The sequence below is a fragment of the Prunus persica genome, chromosome G1, assembly GCF_000346465.2.
Source record: "Prunus persica cultivar Lovell chromosome G1, Prunus_persica_NCBIv2, whole genome shotgun sequence".
Classification (NCBI taxonomy): domain Eukaryota; kingdom Viridiplantae; phylum Streptophyta; class Magnoliopsida; order Rosales; family Rosaceae; genus Prunus; species Prunus persica.
The window spans coordinates 18060591-18079234 of NC_034009.1; the positions used below are offsets into that span (position 1 = coordinate 18060591).

The 18644-nt window shown below is 40.2% G+C and overlaps 1 protein-coding gene and 2 long non-coding RNA genes across 3 annotated transcripts; all 3 read right to left on the reverse strand.

Annotated features, from left to right (window-relative positions):
- Nucleotides 6828–8542, reverse strand: LOC18794001 (tetrapyrrole-binding protein, chloroplastic). The gene has a single exon (XM_007224659.2). The coding sequence runs from the start codon at nt 7746–7748 to the stop codon at nt 6954–6956; it is 795 nt and encodes a 264-aa protein (XP_007224721.2). The 5' UTR covers nt 7749–8542; the 3' UTR covers nt 6828–6953.
- LOC109948395 lies at nt 13005–14050 on the reverse strand. Its single transcript, XR_002271014.1, has 2 exons — nt 13349–14050; nt 13005–13252 (listed from the first exon to the last, which is right to left on the reverse strand). It is a non-coding gene; the product is annotated as an uncharacterized LOC109948395 (long non-coding RNA).
- On the reverse strand, nt 15779–18032 carry LOC109948394. Its single transcript, XR_002271013.1, has 2 exons — nt 17913–18032; nt 15779–16625 (listed from the first exon to the last, which is right to left on the reverse strand). It is a non-coding gene; the product is annotated as an uncharacterized LOC109948394 (long non-coding RNA).

The window sequence follows — 18644 nt, forward strand, 5'->3', positions numbered from 1 at the left end:
GAAGCGAGACTATCCCTAATCACGTTTCCGCTACATCAGGAAACTGTGAAGGTGATCTTATGCTCTAATCTCCGGAAGTCCTTCTAGACTAGGAGATATGAGAGCTTATTGTCTGCTCCCACCAGCTTCCTTCCCTGATTGCTTACCTTCTCTTTTTGCATTTTTTCTCTTTCTGTAACTCTCTGAGGATTATTTGTTTTTGACAGAGAAAAGAGTTGTGATTTTACTATTGCAGGATATAACTAGATCATCAAGCATTACATTTACTGGGCCGATACAAGCTTGAATGATACTTGAGAAAAGTTTCTCCCACCTAAGGATGTAAGCAATACTTGTGTTATTTTTTTGCTTATATACTTATTTGATATTTTATCTTGAAAGGTAACCAAATGGGAAGATAAGTCCGTTCCAAAAGAATGGCTTGTATGTATCCATGAATTATTAATGCAAATTTTACAGATTGCAAGTTGGATACATTGATAATACACTGCACAGATTAATGTTGTTGAGGCCCAAAAAATCCACGCTTCGGCCCAAATAAATTCTCAGCCCAACGCGATATCTTACCGAGAAGAAACCCAATTTGGGGCACGCGAAAGTTTGCCATATGCGCTTATACACATGCCACGCCAAGCAAATAAACAACATGCCATGCTACAAGCTTAAGTGGGCCCAAGCCACGCAAGATGCCCGGGGCTTGCTTGAGTGGGTTGTGGTATGGATGGTAATAGGTCGTCATGAGGCCCATTGATGGGTCAAGAAATGGAGGTTCCGGGTTGCTTGGGAGCCTCGGAACCCAAGCCCATTTCTTAGGCCCAAACATGTGGGTGAGCACAAAAGAGAAAATAACCCAACCAAAATGACCCAATCAAAGAATAGCCCAACCAAAAGCCCAATGTTTAATAAAATAGCCCACTTGCTTAAGAAACCACTTTAGCCCATACAAAAACCCCAAAAATAAGCCATAAAATCTCAGCCCTTTGCTGGAAAAAATAGAAGCCACGTAGAGGTCTGCAGAATCATTGAACAGAGCTGCTGAAGTGACAACACATTGGAAGAGATCAAGTTCCAAAACAAAACACCAGAGAAACCAATGGGTGTTAACATGCAAGCTGCCAGGAAGAGAGACACTCTCCAAACCAACATACACATCCCAACTCCTTCCCTATCAAAACTGGTCATAGGAAGGAGTGAGAAAGAAAGGAAAATAAAATGGCTGGAAGTGGAAAACCTCCACTGGAGCAGCCGCGGGAAAGGGGGCCTTGAGCTCCAAAATTCCTAATTTTGTGCAAATTGATCTGGGAAGTCTACCAAAATAGGAAAAAGTCAAGATAAGAAAGGAAAAGGGAAGGAAAAAACTTGCTAAGTTGGGGAAGAAACCATTAGGTTTTCTTGGGGAATGAAGGTTTCCCTCAGCTATAAAAGGAGGTCCCTTCCACCTAGCAAAAACGAACCCAGGCTGAGAGAGCAAGCTCCCTCTCTTACTTGCAAAAATTCAGTAGCCCTATTCACTCTTCTTCTTCGTTCTTCTCTGTTAACAGACTATTTTCAGAGTCTGTCAAGCTGCCGGAAGAAGTAATGCCCTTCTTTTACCCCTTTTTAGCCAAGATCATCCTGCAAACCTTGTCTCCCTCATCTTAAACACTCCCATTTCTCCCTAGGAAGCCTTATTTTCCTCTTTGGTGCTCAACTCATGCTGACCTTGCTCCCATGCCACAATCTCCTCATGCTAAGCTAAAACTTTATCTGTAAGCAAGCATAAATCACCTGCAAGCAGCCATCATTTTCGTTGGTGAAGGTAACCAGAACACTTCCTAAGGCTTTACTGCCCTTTCGAAGTGCTTTTGGGGCTTAATTTTCGAACTCAGGCACAGGGGGCAATTTCAGTAATTTCCCCTTTACGGCAGCCCAGCCCATTTGCAGCTGCCGGAAGAAAAAGACCCCCACAAATGTACCATAAGAACAGAATATGGGTATAGAGTGATCAATATGATGCACGCCTGTTGCGTAGCAAATGATATGGATTGAAGTCCCGAAAGGACAATCCTTTGACATGTCAATATTGATATTATGCACGCCTAATGCGTAGCAAATTATATGGGTTAAAGTCCCAGAAATTAATTGACATGTATGTATTAATCTGTGGCATGCCTGCAGCATGACAGATATATGGGTGCACGCCTGTTGCGTAGCAAATAATATGGATTGAAGTCCCGAAAGGACAATCCTTTAACGTGTCAATATTGATATTATGCACGCCTAATGCGTAGCAAATTATATGGGTTAAAGTCCCAGAAATTAATTGACATGTATGTATTAATCTGTGGCATGCCTGCAGCATGATAGATATATAGGTTCTAAATGTTCCAACTCTCTAAATAGAGATTATCCACGCCCTACTGTAAAATAACGCTCTATTGGAGGTTATAATCCACATTCTCATATAATAAAAGCCCCATGAAGTGGCTTGGGTACCCAAAAGCAAAGGAATGCTTATAATTGATGCATGCGCATGCACATGAGAATTGTGAGATTATGAATTGATGAATGACAATTTTTGGTTTTGGAGTAGCTACTCAAATCATCAATGGGCTGTGTTGATTGGAACCACGTTCAATTATTAAATGTCGACAATATTATTGGCCAAAATGGAACGAGGTAATTCCATTATAGATGAGAATGAACGTGAAAGAACAAACCCACAATACGAACCCCAAAATTTGTTAATACTGAAATTTATACTTGGGTGTTCGGAATAAAAGAGAATATACCTACTTTGTATGACACACTGTTTCTGGCAGAAACAAGGAATGTTGGGTTTTCTCCATATTTACAGATTCAATTGCGCCCCCCTTATTACACAATTACGGAGACCAACATATTATCTTTAAGGGTTATTAAATGCACGGAGCATATCGCCAGAAGCGATTTCCTAAAGATGTATAAATAGCTGGGTAAAAGCTATATAATGTGTCATAAAGTTTAATCCCTTTTAGACAAAATCCGTTGAGAGGATTGACAATTGCATAAAGCAAGTCCCTAAAGGACATGTGCTTGAAGCTAAAAATTTGTACTCAATATTAATATGCATAAATTACCTCAGTGAGTACATTGATTATAATGTGATTGCAACACATTAAAGTTTCTGCAGAATTCATGAAATATTTGTCTCGATCAAGCATTATACCAACGAGATTCTTGCTTATACTAAGAGAGTCTTATCCGTTGGTCCTTAAATGTTTTTCCAGAAGTATACTAGACCAGATAGAGCTCAGCTCCACACTGTACTCTTTTTCCTTCATCCAGGTTTTTATCCCATTGGGTTTTTCCTGGTAAGGTTTTAACGAGGCAGTGTCGCTCAAGGGTTTAGGGTATACTATGAAAATTTTTATGGTCGCTTACTGGACAAAAGCTAGTCCTAAATTTTTCAGGGGGAGATATTCATCAGGGGGAGCATGGTTTTAATAAAGACCTTCATACACTGTACTCTTTTTCCTTCATCCAGGTTTTTATCCCACTGGGTTTTTTTCCTGGTAAGGTTTTAACGAGGCAGTGTCACTCAAGATTGACTCACAGAAGCAGTGTCAACTACGATATTCAGAAAGCTGATCAACAGTATGACTTAAAGATATTTTGCCAAACATCAGGGGGAGCGCGCTATCAATAAAGATCTTCAAACACTGTACTCTTTTTCCTTCGTCCAGGTTTTTATCCCACTGGGTTTTTCCTGGCAAGGTTTTAACGAGGCAGTGTCGCACGTGCGTCAATATACATAGAATTTTATGTTACACATGATTATGTACTCTTTTTCCCTTTGACCAGTTTTTGTCCCACTGGGTTTTTACTGGCAAGGTTTTTAAAGAGACATATTCTGTATCATTTGTGGTCTCCAAGGAGGAGTGTTGTAAAATATATGGTGGAGCCCACCTCTACACCTCTACTTGCCTATAAATAGGCTTCTCCCTCTACTTGTATTATACATAGAAATGAGAATGAAGAAACTCTCTCTCTCTCTCTCAATTTCCTCTCCAATTTCTCTAGATTTATAACAGTGTGTAGATAGTGTGACACCAATGTCATATGTCTGCTTTTGTAGATTAATTCAGACACACCTAATTTGGTGGACGGTCGGTCGATAATATACACTTCTCCTTCTTTATAATGTTCTCGTGTAAATTGTAATGCTCCTTCTTTGTAATTAATTTATTGAGTTAACTATAGTAAATTCCCCAACTTTTAGCGTCATTTAGTGAATCTGTTAAAAATAGGATCCCTTTTTTGTAATTAATTTAGTGAATCTGTTAAAAATAGGATCCCTTTTTTTATGACATAGACTTCCACGTTGACCAAAAATTAATAAAAAATTGATTTTAAAACTTAAACATATTAAATTTAAATTTAAAAAATAAAAAATAAAACCCTTCCCAATTCTCTCTCTCCCGATTTCTTCCCACACCCCAGATTTCTTCAACCCTAGATTTCTTCCCCCACCCAATTTCTTCTCGCCCACCACCCAGATTTCTCTCTCTCGATAGTATCATTTACCTTTTGTTTTTGTGTCTCTGTATGTTTTCATTTTCCAAAGCCATCTTATCTTCTAATCCCCTGCCAAGCCACTCTTTCTCATCTCCCTCCACAATCACTTTAGTTCCACCCCCAGCTTTTTTGTTGATGTTTAATGAAGAGTAGTCGTTTTTTGCTGAAGCTTTTTTCAGCTTTAAACTTGCATCTATTGGATCTTCTGTATTGACTTGTGAAATTTTTTTTTTCTTACATCAATTATATCAGTGATGTGTTCTTTTTTAGGTTTTGAATTTTGACAAAATTCTGCTGAATAAATCTAGGTGGTGAGAGAGAGAGAGAGAGAGAAGGGAGTCGGAGGTGCGCTGGTGGTGCTGTAAGGGAGATGACTGCGCCCAGATCAACAAGCCCAACAATGGGCAAGCAGCAACTAGATCAGATTTGTCACCTGTATCTGCCCAGATCAAACAACAACAAAACATAAAGAGAGAGTCAAAATAGGTCCACCTTGTCCTTTGTCGAATCCCAACCCTTGAGAAAATCACAATTAGGATTTCTTTTGGTTCCTAAATCCTAATCCCATCTCCTCTCTCTCTGTGCTCTGTCTCAAATTCCGACCCAATACGACGGTCGTGAAGAAATGGATCTAGAGGTGGTGGGCCGCCATGCTCTGTTCTTCGACGACGACGCCAGCGCCTCGTTCGTGAACTCACGCTATGATTTGCCGTTCTGGTTATGGGTTCACAGAGAGAGAGAGAGGTTTTAAAATAATTTAAACAGTACAATAGAATTTTTATTAATTTTTGGTCCACGCGGAAGCCCATGTCATAAAAAAAAGGGTCTCATTTTTGACACGTCAGCATTTAACAAATTTACTAACAGTTTGGCTAACGGAAGGGGCAAGTTGTAGGTTTTCCGCGACGTTGAGTATGTACTCGTAAATGTTCATAAAATCGAGTATGAACTCGTAAATGACCCTATAGGTTGGGGGTTTACTGTAGTTTACCCTAATTTATATGCCACACACCAACCAGAGTTAGTTCAGTTAGTAAGGTCCTTGTACTATTTTTAGCTCTATCATTGTTCAAGTCTCATTGCCAGCAATCCTTATTGGTGTACAATCTATAATTTCTTACATAAATTCATACACGTGACAGTTGAGTGCCACGCGTAAGTCCTTTTGGCTCGAGGTTATAGGTATGGCGGTGGTGGTGAGAGTAGCTAATCTCCTCTTAAAATTTTTCTCATTACAAAAAAATTAATAATTTGTGTTAATTGTTTTATTAGTCCCTGAACTTAGACTTGATTTGCATTTAGGGCCCTCAATTTCCAAAATCATTTCCGTGGTCCTTCAACTTCAGTTTTCGTTAGGACAAATGGTTCTGCCGTCAATTTTGTTAAATTTTATGTTAAATACAGGGATAAAATAGTATTTTTGTATCAAAATTGATTAAAATATAAATAAAAAATTAAAATTAAACTCTCTATCCATGTATCTCAATTTCTACTCCCCACCTTTTTTTTTTTGGTTTTTCATTTCAATTTCTTATATTGGTATTTTAAAGATATGATTTTTTTTTGTTTTAATATAAAAATACTATTTTGCCCTTACATTTAACCGAAAAAATTAACAAAATTGACGGTATGACCATTTATCCTAACGAAAGTGAAGTTAAAGGACTACGAGAACGATTTTGAAAATTAAAATACTCAAATACAAATCAAATTTAAGTTCAAAGACTAATAAAACGATTAATCTTAATAATTTCTATGCCACACATGTTTCTTTGGATATGCCATATACATGTATGAATGTAATTAAAAGCAAAAGCAGCATTTTCCCATCCCAGCTTCCCATTTACAAGGCCAATATAAAAATATCACAAAACGACAACCAGCAAGACAGAGAAGGGCAGGGTCTGATTTTGATGTGTCTTCTCCATCGTTTCGAAACGCCAAAATGAAACGCTCTGTAAAGTTCTACACATTTGCAGTTCGCTTTCCATTGGGCACATTTCACAAAGTCTTCTGCTCTTCATCTGCTGCTCATTCATATTTTATATAAACAATAATATTTTCACTTAAATCATGCTTTTTGCAGGAGAAATACTTTGTGAAATTACTGTTTTGTTATTTTCAGCAGTCAATTACGAAATAAATGTTTTGCTATTTCTAATTGATAATAAAATATTATTTATGTTTGATTCGTGTTTGATTTTCCCGTCAGTCTATGACTAATCGAAAATAACAAAATACTATTATCCATTTTACAAAAAAAATGTTAAGAATTTAAAAAAAAAAAAAAGTAGAAGCAATCATCAACCAAGCACATTAATTAATTGTTACAAAAACCCCAAATGTCATTTTAATTTCCTGTGCAAATATTGATACTGGGTAAGTTCCAGAACATTCAAATTGATCATATTTCAAATTCAAAAGCTATAGTCTGATTTGAGCACTCTTTTGCTTTTGGAGCCATCCATGAACCCTTTCAACCCTGTAACTCCATTGCCCATGTCTTCACCTGCAGCCTTGGCCTGAAGCAGCTCTTCCTCTGTGGGCTTGAAAGCTGGATGTTCTAAAATGCTTTTGAGCAGCTGGGTTCCTCTCAAAGCATTCGTCAATGGCAGATGGCCTTCTGGTGTGTCCTCGTTGAGCTCCCAGATGAACTCATTGGGGAAGGCTCTGTAGTTGTATTGCTCAACTTCTGTGTCCAGCTTCTTCATCCACCCAACCTTAATGAAGAATTTGGTGAAGTCATTGCTCACTTTGCCATATATTTTTCTCTGGACGCTGTACCCAAATTTGTTGTTGCTGTGCTGCCTCCAGAGGTCGTCAATGGCCTTGAGGTCGGCTTCTGAGATGAACTGGGCCTCGGAGAAGAAGACGTAGCCTCGCTTCTGGGCTTGTTCTCCGGCCAGGACGATGAGGAGGCGGCGGGTTTCTTCGTCCGCTTCACGGAAGTTTTGGGTGGAGAGGTGCTGCTGTAGGAGGTCAAAGGAGATGGCTTGGGTGGAGGAGGGTGTGGAGAGTGAAGTGGTGGGTGAGATTGAGAAGGTTTTGGTGGAGGAGAGAGAAGAAATGCTTATGGTGTTTGGGGTGTTTGTGGTGGTGGGTTTGAGGAAGAGAGTGGAGGAGAGTGTGGAAGGAGCTATCTCTGTGTGGTGGTGGTGGTTGAGGAGTGAGTGGTGATTGTGGCATATGGATTCGAAAGACTTGGTTGCCATAGAGAGAGAGAGAGAGAGAGAGAGAGAGTTGTGTGTGGTCGTGGTGGTGGTGGAGGAGGAGGAGGAGAAGTAGGAGAAGTTAGGAGGGCCAAAGGGGAAGGGAGGAGATGGGCTTAGAGATATGGAGAGATGTGTTGTGTTTGTGAGTTTTGAGTTTGATATATGACAGATAAGAAATGAGTGAAGGGGGAATTGGAGAGGTGATGAGGAGCAATAGAAGTGAGAACTTTGATTGGCTAGATGTGGGTGAGGCTTGATCCTCGTATGCACATGTAATATATATAAATAAAATCAATGTGTATATGAAATTCACTTTTTAGTTACACATTGATTGGGGGCCCCAGAAAATAACCAAGTGGCACAATGGCAAGAAGACAAATATGAAGGTTTTTTTTTAATTTTTAATTTTTAATTTTTTTAACTTTTTGGGTCTGCCAAGACAAAAATGAACACTCCAACAGATATCCCTTGGCTTTTTTTTTTTTTTTTGACAAAATCCCTTGGCTTATTTATTCGGTGGGAGAGAACGTTTCACTTGCCCTTTTCTGGTAATTTCAATTGTCGCGATGTAGGAGGTGTTTTATGCTTCTCAGTCAACAGTCCATTTTATTTTAAATATGCGACTTGCGTAATAATTTTGTCGCATAAAGAAATTTAGGCACTTTTAGTCTTCGTGGTTTTTTTTTTTTTTAATACCGTTAAAGTTAATGTGATTTTTCAATTCCAAGCAATTCGAAGATATTGTTCAATTTATGTTAAATTATTCTAACTGTTGTTATTTATTGAGGAGCATTTCGGTCTATAAATTATTTAAAAAAATTTGTTGCTTTTAAATAACAATATTTATATAAAAAATATTTAAAAAAGGAAATATTTAAAATTAAAATACTCTCTCACCGCTTCTCCTCTCAACCTGTTTGCCCCAACCCTAGCCAGTCACCACCTCCCTATAACCCAACCTCCATCATAGCCACCCAAGTTTGCCAAACCCCAAACAAAGTAGATGTACAATCACATTGAATCACATCCCCATGAAGCTTTACACCCAAGCTATTATCACAAACGAATTCTTATCTTAGAAGGGGAAAGGTGGGATAATTGGTCAATCCAACAATCCCAAACCACAGCGCTGTTGCACTTTTATACCCAATTATGCTCAAGCTAATGGCCAGGTGTTGAGGCCCAAAAAAATCCACGCTTCGGCCCAAATAAATGCTCAGCCCAATGCAATACCTTACCGAGAAGAAACCCAATTTGGGCACGCGAAAGTTCGCCATATGCGCTTGTACACATACCACGCCAAGCAAATAAACAATGCGCCATGCTACAAGCTTAAGTGGGCCCAAGCCACGCAAGATGTCCGGGGCTTGCTTGAGTGGGTTGTGGTTTGGAAGGTAATAGGTCGTCATGAGGCCCATTGATGGGACGAGAAATGGAGGTTCCAGGTTTCTTGGGAGCCTCGGAACCCAAGCCCATTTCTTAAGCCCAAATATATGGGTGAGCAAAAAAGGAAAATAACCCAACCAAAATAACTCAACCAAAATTAGCCCAATCAAAGAATAGCCCAACCAAGAAGCCCATCATTCAACAAAAATAGTCCATTTACTTAGTGAACCTTAGCCCATACAATTGTCATAGATGAACCACAAGCTCCAGCACCTAGCTGGAATAGAAGCCACGAAAAGGAAGTTTGAAAGTTCATTGAATAAGGCTGCTAGGAAGTGCCAGCACATGGGAATGGATCAAGTTCCAAAACAAAACACCAGAGAAACCAAGGGATGTTAACATGCAAGCTCCCAGGAAGAGAGACACTCTTCAAACCAACATACACATCCCAACTCCTTCCCTATCAAAACTGGTTATAGGAAAGAGTGAGAAAGAAAGGAAGAAAATGGCTGGAAGTAGAAATCTTCTACTGAAGCAGCCGCAGGAAAGGAGGCCTTGAGCTCCAAAATCCCTGATTTTTTGCAAATAGATAGAGAAAAATCTCACTAAAACAGGAAAAGTCAAGAGAGGAAAGGAAAAGAGAAGGAAAACCTTGCTAAGTTGGGGAAGAAACCATTAGGGTTTCTTGGGGAATGAAGGTTTCCCGCAGCTATAAAAGGAGGTCCCCTCCACCTAGCAAAAACCAACCCAGGCTGAGAGAGCAAGCTCCCTCTCTTACTTGCAAAAATCCAGTAGCCCTATTCACTCTTCTTCTTCGTTCTTCTCTGTTAACAGACTATTTTCAGAGTCTGTCAAGCTGCCGGAAGAAGTAATGCCCTTCTTTTACCCCTTTTTAGCCAAGATCATCCTGCAAACCTTGTCTCCCTCATCTTAAACACTCCCATTTCTCCCTAGGAAGCCTTATTTTCCTCTTTGGTGCTCAACTCATGCTGACCTTGCTCCCATGCCACAATCTCCTCATGCTAAGCTAAAACTTTATCTGTAAGCAAGCATAAATCACCTGTAAGCAGCCATCATTTTCGTTGGTGAAGGTAACCAGAACACTTCCTAAGGCTTTACTGCCCTTTCGAAGTGCTTTTGGGGCTTAATTTTCGAACTCAGGCACAGGGGGCAATTCCAGTAATTTTCCCTTTACGGCAGCCTAGCCCATTTGCAGCTGCCGGAAGAAAAAGACCCCCACATAAATTGGCGACTCTGTTGGGGATTAAGCCATTATCTTCATCAATGCCTCCAAGGAAGAAGGACAGAGCCAAGCTTGTCATTCAAACACCATCGTTGGAAGAGCTGCTGCTAGAAGCAATAAACCAAAGAAAATAAAGAGATAAGAGCATTCCTTCTTTCCTTTTCTTTTTTTGGCTATCTGCTTTGCAGAACAAACATGATATCGATTGCTCACATGCTCCCTTTGTTTATGCCTTAGATCTCCATTCTCAAGTAAAACAAGATATTGTAAGAGGGCTGGGGGCTTTGGCAAATTCATCATTCATGCCTTTGAGCGAACTACACATGCAAACTCCAAAATACTTGGGGGTTTCGTGCCAAGCAAATCTGTAAAAAAAAAAAAAAAAAAAAAGAGGAGTCAAAATTCAATTCCAAATGACTTGGGGGCTTCCTGCCAATTAAAAAAAAAAGTCAAGCACAAGCACTTCAAAGTTTCTCATGCTAAACTAAGCTATGCCTTGGTTCCAAGACTTGTGTGAACATTATTCACATCAGCAAGTCCAACTATATCATTCCAAGCCAAGTTACATTCTTTCAGCTCCTACTCTACAAGCAAAGAATTTATGGCACTTACCTCATTTCAAATCTTCTTAACCCCTGCCCTATTTCAAACATCATGCTAGTATATATGCTCCTTAACCCCCAAAGCTCAATTTATCCATGCAACTCAAGATTGAACAAGTCCTCTTCGGAACGCTGCTTGCATCACCTCCATCTTTAGCACTGCCCACAGAATGCCCTGACTTTCTATGCCAATCTCGGTTCCACACTCCACATGCTCTCTATTGGAGGCCAAAGATAAGAAAATCTTTCTTTTTCTTTCCTACCTTTTTAAGATTTCACAATAAAATATATATTATCATGCCATATGTCATACTTGTAAAAGCAGCACAAGCATGTCATCTATTCAAATATAAACATGTAATGATAAATTTTTTTTTTCTTATATATATATAAATCATGTTTTAGGCCAATACCAACAGAGTGAAGTTGGGCTATTCAGCTTCCTTTATTTCTTGTCTTTCACTTTGAAAGGAATACAAACACTAGGCATTTACACACTACTCAAAGCACGAGTATCATCACGTGCTTTAATAATTTCCAAAGCATCACATGCTTGCATATTACTGAAAGCAACCTATGTTGGTTTAATATTGATGTGTGATTCATTCGTTAGTTAATGATGTTGGATGACATTCATTTGAAATCGACAAATATCAATTATATTCATTTACAAGCTGCAACACATGTATTATTTTAACCACCATCTGCTTTGGTCATGCAGAAATTATATATCTGTCAAGCACTTTGTCCTTTTAAAGACGATGAGTACACTTCTCTACACCTCAAGCCTCAAGGAGCATGGGACCCTATGTTCCTGCACCGATCAGCATCTCAACACGCTCAGTGGCGCCAAGCCATGCCAACAACAAAATTGTGCCATAGGAGATGGTCTAAAGAGGAATCATGCCAAGAAGAAACAATCCAACTCCAAAATCATGCAACTCAAACATTTCACTTGATGCAATCATTTCAAGCAAAACCAGATATCACAAGATCAAGCTTTTCAAGCAACACAATCAACATAAAAATGAAAACTTGGTGTTTCTAGCTGCCGGAAGCGCAGAGAAGAAGCCATGCTATCATGCCAAATTGTCAACATTGCAATAGAGGGATATCCTAAGTTCATCACGCCATGCAATGACCCAAAGCCATCGAAGGCTATTTGAGAGCCTTGTGGAAACATGGAAAAAGCTTACGGGTGTAAATATTCAAAACCACCCCATGGCCACTTACTGATGGATGGGAGAATGGTTCCAGCAGCAAAGTATTCACATTGGACATGCCGGAAGAACGCCACTTGGGGGCTTCATTTGGTTAGCAAGATTATCAAGAGACAGCTGCCGTAACCTCTCATAACCTCACAAAAGTTGAAGAAAGTGCAATGGGTTATGAGCTGCAAATCACTCTTTGATTAGTTGGGTTATGATCTGTATGATGTAAAGCAGCAGCTGTGGCTCTGTTAAATATCTCTGCAGAGCATGACAGCCTACTGCAACACATGCCAAATACATGCCAATCTAAGCCACAACCTTTCATGCTATTGCAAGACATGCACACTCCTTGGCCCTTTCATACTTGGGGGCTTAATTTGATTGGAGTATTCATCAATGCAAAATGGCTCAAAGCCTTACTATTGTTGAGTTGCTTTTGCACCAAAAAAAAAAAAAAAAAAAAAGCACACAACTTAGCAGTGAGACATGCCAAGCAAAGTCACTTGGATGGGGTCCGGGGCCATCAACAAACAGCACGCCAAAGCAAAATAATATGGGGCATGCATTCTTGAGCTGCTGGAACAACGAAACCATTGTCCCTTTTTTGATAAGCAACCAGAATATGCAAAACATCTAGGAATTTTACAGAGAACATGCATATACTAGTCAGACCCTTTTTAGGTATGACAAGAGGGTGTTTTTCAGGCCTAGTGGTCAGACAAAATTTTGGCAGCATATACCTTGTTTTTAAGGATATCCAACCTGTCAGAGAACCTCCAGCAGTTCATAAAAACAAATTTTGCCAATCAAGCAATATATATAAGACATGCAGATTACAACATGCCTCAAGCATTCAGAAATTAATACAAGCTCCAGTGATTCAACACTACATTACAAAGTTATAACGACATGGTCGTTAAAGTGTCCAAAAGAAAAAGAAAAAAAAAACTACAGTCAAAGCAAGATAAAACTGCACATGCTAAAGATCCATGCAGCCTATGGTCTCCAAGGGAACAGAACCATGTGCCAAGATAATCGATCACCAAGCCAAGAGGAGACAACCTGCAAGAAGAAGATGTGTGTCAAGACCAAGTGATGCTGGAAGGAGTAGCCTGAAAAAAAAGAAAAAAAAAAGAAAAAAAAAAGGGAATTATATACCTTGAAGCTATGAAGAATGCCCAAAAAGAACGAAAGAAGCCCTAGGAGATGATCTGACTATTGCCTCTGTCACACACTCATCATTGTCGGCAGAAATACCCTTAGCAAGGAGAAGGGCATGCACTTCCCTGCGCTGGCTGTCCAATTCCTGTTGCTTAATGTTCAAAATGTCGGCAGCAGCTTTCACCTCACTGGAACCATGTGATAATTTCATGCTATGAATGGCCCGCTCTCCAAAGACAGCACATGCTAGGTTCCTCACGAGATTAATGAGGAAGTCCACATGAAAGCCCAGAGTTATGGCCTCACATATCGCGTCCGCCAACAAAGTAGTTTGTGATCAGTAATATCAAGGAGCTCCATGGTATCTATCCCATGAAGTACCAAGCCAAGAGCCCGGAAGGCGGCACTTCTCGAGGAGGAGGAGATGACCCCCGTGACCTCCATGAAACTCCCATATCGATCCATAAATTTCCTCAAAACCGCAACCGTCTCTGGATACACAAAAGTGCCTTGAAAGGGTGCCTAACCATCGAACCTGCGACAAAGCGGAAGAAGCTCATCGATAGATCAAAAGATCTTAGCACCACCATCAAAGAAGGCCTTGAACGCCATGAAGGAATTCTCTCAATCTTGCCAAGACATGCTTTTCCACATCACCGTCTTTATGGCTGTCATCAATAATCTCACCATGAGGCGGCGCTGCTGGAAGCTGTGGAGAGGTGCCGGAAGTTGTGTCGGATGTGCTTAGGAAAGGAGGCAGCACTGCTGGAAGCTGTGGAGAGGTGCTGGCAGTTGTGTCGGATGTGCTTAGGAAAGGAGGCGGTACTGCTGGAAGCTGTGGAGAGGTGCCGGAAGTTGTGTCAGATGTGCTTAGGAAAGGAGGAGTAGGAGGCAGCACTGCTGGAAGCTGTGGAGAGGTGCCGGCAGTTGTGTCAGATGTGCTTGGAAAAGGATGAGTAGGAGGCTGCGCTACTGGAAGGCGCATGGCAGTGTCGGCAGCTACGCCAGACGTCCCAAGAGGAGGAGTAGGAAGTGTGTCCTTCGCGACTTGTGAGATGTTCTCAACCTAAAAAAAATTGGCAGCATGTACCTTGCACCTACCACAACCTGACCTGTTAAAATCTCAAGCAACTCATGCATTTCAACCAAGCGGAGTGTACAAAACAAGCTGGAAATCTTTATCTCAATGCATTCCAAACCGCAACAATTCATGCATTTCATTATTTCCAACGAAGCAAAACGTACAAAACAGGCCGAAGCTCAATATCTCAAGCACTCTACATCAAAAGTTTTGACAGAAAGTATGCAACAATGTTGTGTTCCAAGTTCCCGACAACATGAGCTTTAGGCTCTCAAAAAAAAAGGGGTACAACTCGGGCCCAAATGCAGTCAACTATGCTAAAGATCGATACACCCTGCAGTTTCAAAAGGAAAAGCTACTACACACTGAGCCAGCCAGCCCCTACAACAAAGAAATGCCGCCTGCAAAGCGAAATAAGGACAAGTGTTAGAGAAATATGGTGCTGGAAGATATGCCCTTTCTATTAAAAGAATATATATATATATATATTATGGTGCAAAGAAGGAGAACCGGGTACCTCAATTAGATCACGGTGCATGACTAAAACAGAATAGAAGAAGCACTATTAGATGATCCTTTCGATGTTTCCACCATGCACCGAGCGCCATTCTCAATCGCTTATTTGTCAAGGAGAAGGTCTCATGGCTTACGGCACTGGCTCTCCAATTCATGTTCCTGAAGGCTTAACGCATTAACGACAACTCTTGCTTAAGGGGATCATGCATACATCTTCATGCTACAAGCAGTTCGTGCTTAAAAATAATAATAATAATAATAATGTGTGCTTCTTCTAAGTATTCAGCCGGAAGTCCATGCAAAATCCTAATAAGACACATGCTTAAGCCCTTTCAGCACGCTGCTGTAAGGTCAAAAACGATGTTTCCTTGACAAAACATCTTTGGTAGTCGGGGCTGTCAACTCGCGATCGAACCACTGTGGCCAACCCTTAGTGATGCTGCAAGGGTATTAAAAAATAAGGTGGCCGCCGGAAACATGTCTTTCTTCTATACAACACCTGGAAATGAGAGTAGCTTCCAAAGCTTACTCAGTGCCTATGATCGAGTCTTGGTAAGTGTTTCTAAGCTATGAAGGTAGTTGTCCGTTCTTCAACCCGTCGTGCAAGGGGAAATAGGCCATCACTCATCACAAAGGTCATTGGGACTTATTATGTGAGTCCCTGCAAGAATTACCAACGAGGAATATGCTGTAAAAGGGCAAAGTATGAAGCAGGTTCTCTGTGTTAAAGCCAAGAAATCTCCATGCTAGCATGCAAGCTATATGAACTTTACAGGCCAAGCAAAGCAAGCCATCTCATGCCAAGCGAAATGCATAAACAAAAAAAAAAATTTGAAGCATCATGCAATCTATTACTCGAGCTTATGACAAGCAAAGTTCCCATTTCATGCTCAATCAATCATTCCAGCAGACCCTTTCACAAAGCAAGTGTTACAAACTGAACACCACTTACCTCCTAGTAACCTTTTTCACAAAAACAAAAAAATCCCTATGAGTTACATGACAATCTTGCAGACCCATCATATACATGTTTATATCTATCCCTATAAAGCCAAGAAAAAAAAGTTAGCCATGTCCAAACTCTAAGCTCAAAAGAGGAAACAAATGGTGCTCTCCTCCAGCTTTCAACAGCCTCTAACCCTATGTATTAATCATGCAGTTACAAGCATATGCTCGTGATGCATATAGTTCAATCAAAGAAGGTGGTCAAGAACGTAGCACACGCAAAGTATACGCCAAGCATGCAAGTCAAGCTCACGCCAAAGAAAAGGCTTAAGCAAATATCAAAGCAGCATGCAATTTATCCATGGCAAGCAAAATTCTCAAGCAATTCCCATGACAAGCAAATTCTCCCTCAAAATACAAAAAGATTCAAGCATTGCAGAGCATGCATTCTGTCAATTTCAATTTCCACAAGATCGGAGAAAAGTTCAGATTTAATCAAGCGTGTGTTCACAAGAAAAACAAGCCTAGGCCAAACACCAGTCTATGTCTATTCCTACAAAGCCAAAAGAAAGACTCAAGATTCCAGTGAAGGAGCAGAACTATTTACTGAGAAATCGAGATAGAAATCCAAATTGCCAAGTTGCGAAATTGGTACACTCGAAGCTTCCAGCGACAATGGATACAACGCAGGCTTTCGGCACCCTCCCCTGCCTGTGCCAGAGACGTATACACCTACATAGAAAAAAACGCATCATGCAAAGTTCAGCCTTTTCACCAGCTCAAAAAAGGGCCACCACATGATAAAAGGGGATGCCGAAAGCATAATCGCTATTGAAGCATAATTTCCAAAGACAAGTTGCAAGAGACCAAAACTCACTTTCATGCTATCAAAATCCTAGAAAATTAGACTTCTCATGCTTTCTCATGCTTTGGAGATTCTAAACAAGAGAATATGTTAGCCAAAATCAGACGCCGGAAAGGTACTCATACGCAAAGGGAGGCGCTGGAAGCATAATTTTCTCAAAGTGCAAGCAAACTCATCTATCAAGCATCTGACAAAATTCAAAAGGCGTGATACCAATCCACATGCTAAAAAATTTCATTTCATTCAAGCATTTCAAGCAATTTGAAGAACTCATGCTCTTACGACAATACCTTTCAACATCATGCTCTCACAACAATATTGCTCAAGAACATGCTCTAGCAATACTCAGATCAGCACTCAATGCCAACAGAAAGGACATGCTAAATTCCCAAGCAAAAGCAACATGCCAAGCAAAACTTATACACAAGCTTTCCAACCATCCTAGCTAGAACATCCCACCTTTAGAAAATCACTATAAATCAAGCTTACAACCAACAAATCCCAAACTTTCCAGCTTAGAACTAGACATATCAAGTTTCATTTTTCCAAAATTTCGTTGCATTTCGAGCTAGGGAAGCATGTCAAACAGATTCCTAAAATAGCCCATGCCAGAGGAACTGCACAGCTCCAGTAGCTTAGCCCTTACTTTGAAATTCCAACAAAAATTCATTTTTTTCTTCAAGTGACACAAGACCAATTCCAACATAGCCATTGAGAAGTCCATTTTTTATAAAGATCCAACTCAGATTCGAAAAGAAACATTTCAAAAGTTCAAAAAACAACCAGCATGCTACTTTGAGATATTTTGACAAACACTTGGCATGCATAGCCAAGTGAACTCGTATGACTCTTGTTTATCACCAAGCTAGAATCCTAAACCAGAAACTCAACCTCAGAATTCGATTTCTAGTTCACAAATTCTGGAAAATGAAGAGGAACTCAAGCATTCATGCATAGAAAGCAAAGGCATCAACATCAACTCCTGAACATGCTTCAGAAAAATGGAGGCAGTGATCACTACAATGGGTGGATGATCCTCAATTTCGGATATGCTATAAACAACATGATTTCGAGCAAATTTTGTGAAGTAAGCACAGTCATCCGAGTATCAGAAGTTAAAGATACATGCAGAAGCAGAATCTGCAGAACCTCACCAGCCATGGATGAACACAGAAGTTGCAGACCAGCTTTGAGGCATCAGAAAAATTCAAAGAATTCAGAAAATTTTACAGGCTATAGTACTCGAGCAGATGAGCAACTTTTGTCAAGAGTTTTCTGATCCGAGCTTCCAAAATATGACTTATGTACTGATGCACAATACCCACGGGTTTGGGTCTTGAAGAAGAAGAAGAAAGAAGAGAATGAGAGAAAACCAGAAGTAAATCATGTCAAGACAAGTCACGTGCTTCAGGCACATGCCCTATCCCATTTCAAACAAAACATTTTTCAGTACCTGCTCTACTTCAAACATCCTTCCAGCACATGCCCTATTTAAAATTTTTTTTCAGCACCTGTCCTGTTTCAAATATCCTTCCAGCACATGCCCTATTCCAAATACCCTCCCAGCACATGCCCTACTTCAAGCATTCTTCCAATATCTAGCCATCATGTCGCACACTATCACGTTCACTAAGGTTTTGTTTGCCAAATTCAAGTGTTCTGGGGCTGGTGCTGTAAACTCAATACAAGCCAAAGCCAAGCAATACCAAGCATACATGCAAAAATCAAGCATACATGCCAATGCCAAGCATCCAAGCATACATGCCAATGCTAAGTATCCAAGCATACAAGTCAAAGCCAAGCATATATGTCAATGCCAAGCGTTAAGCCAGATACCAAGAATACATGCCAACATCAAGCGTGCAAATCAATACAACTCTTGCGAA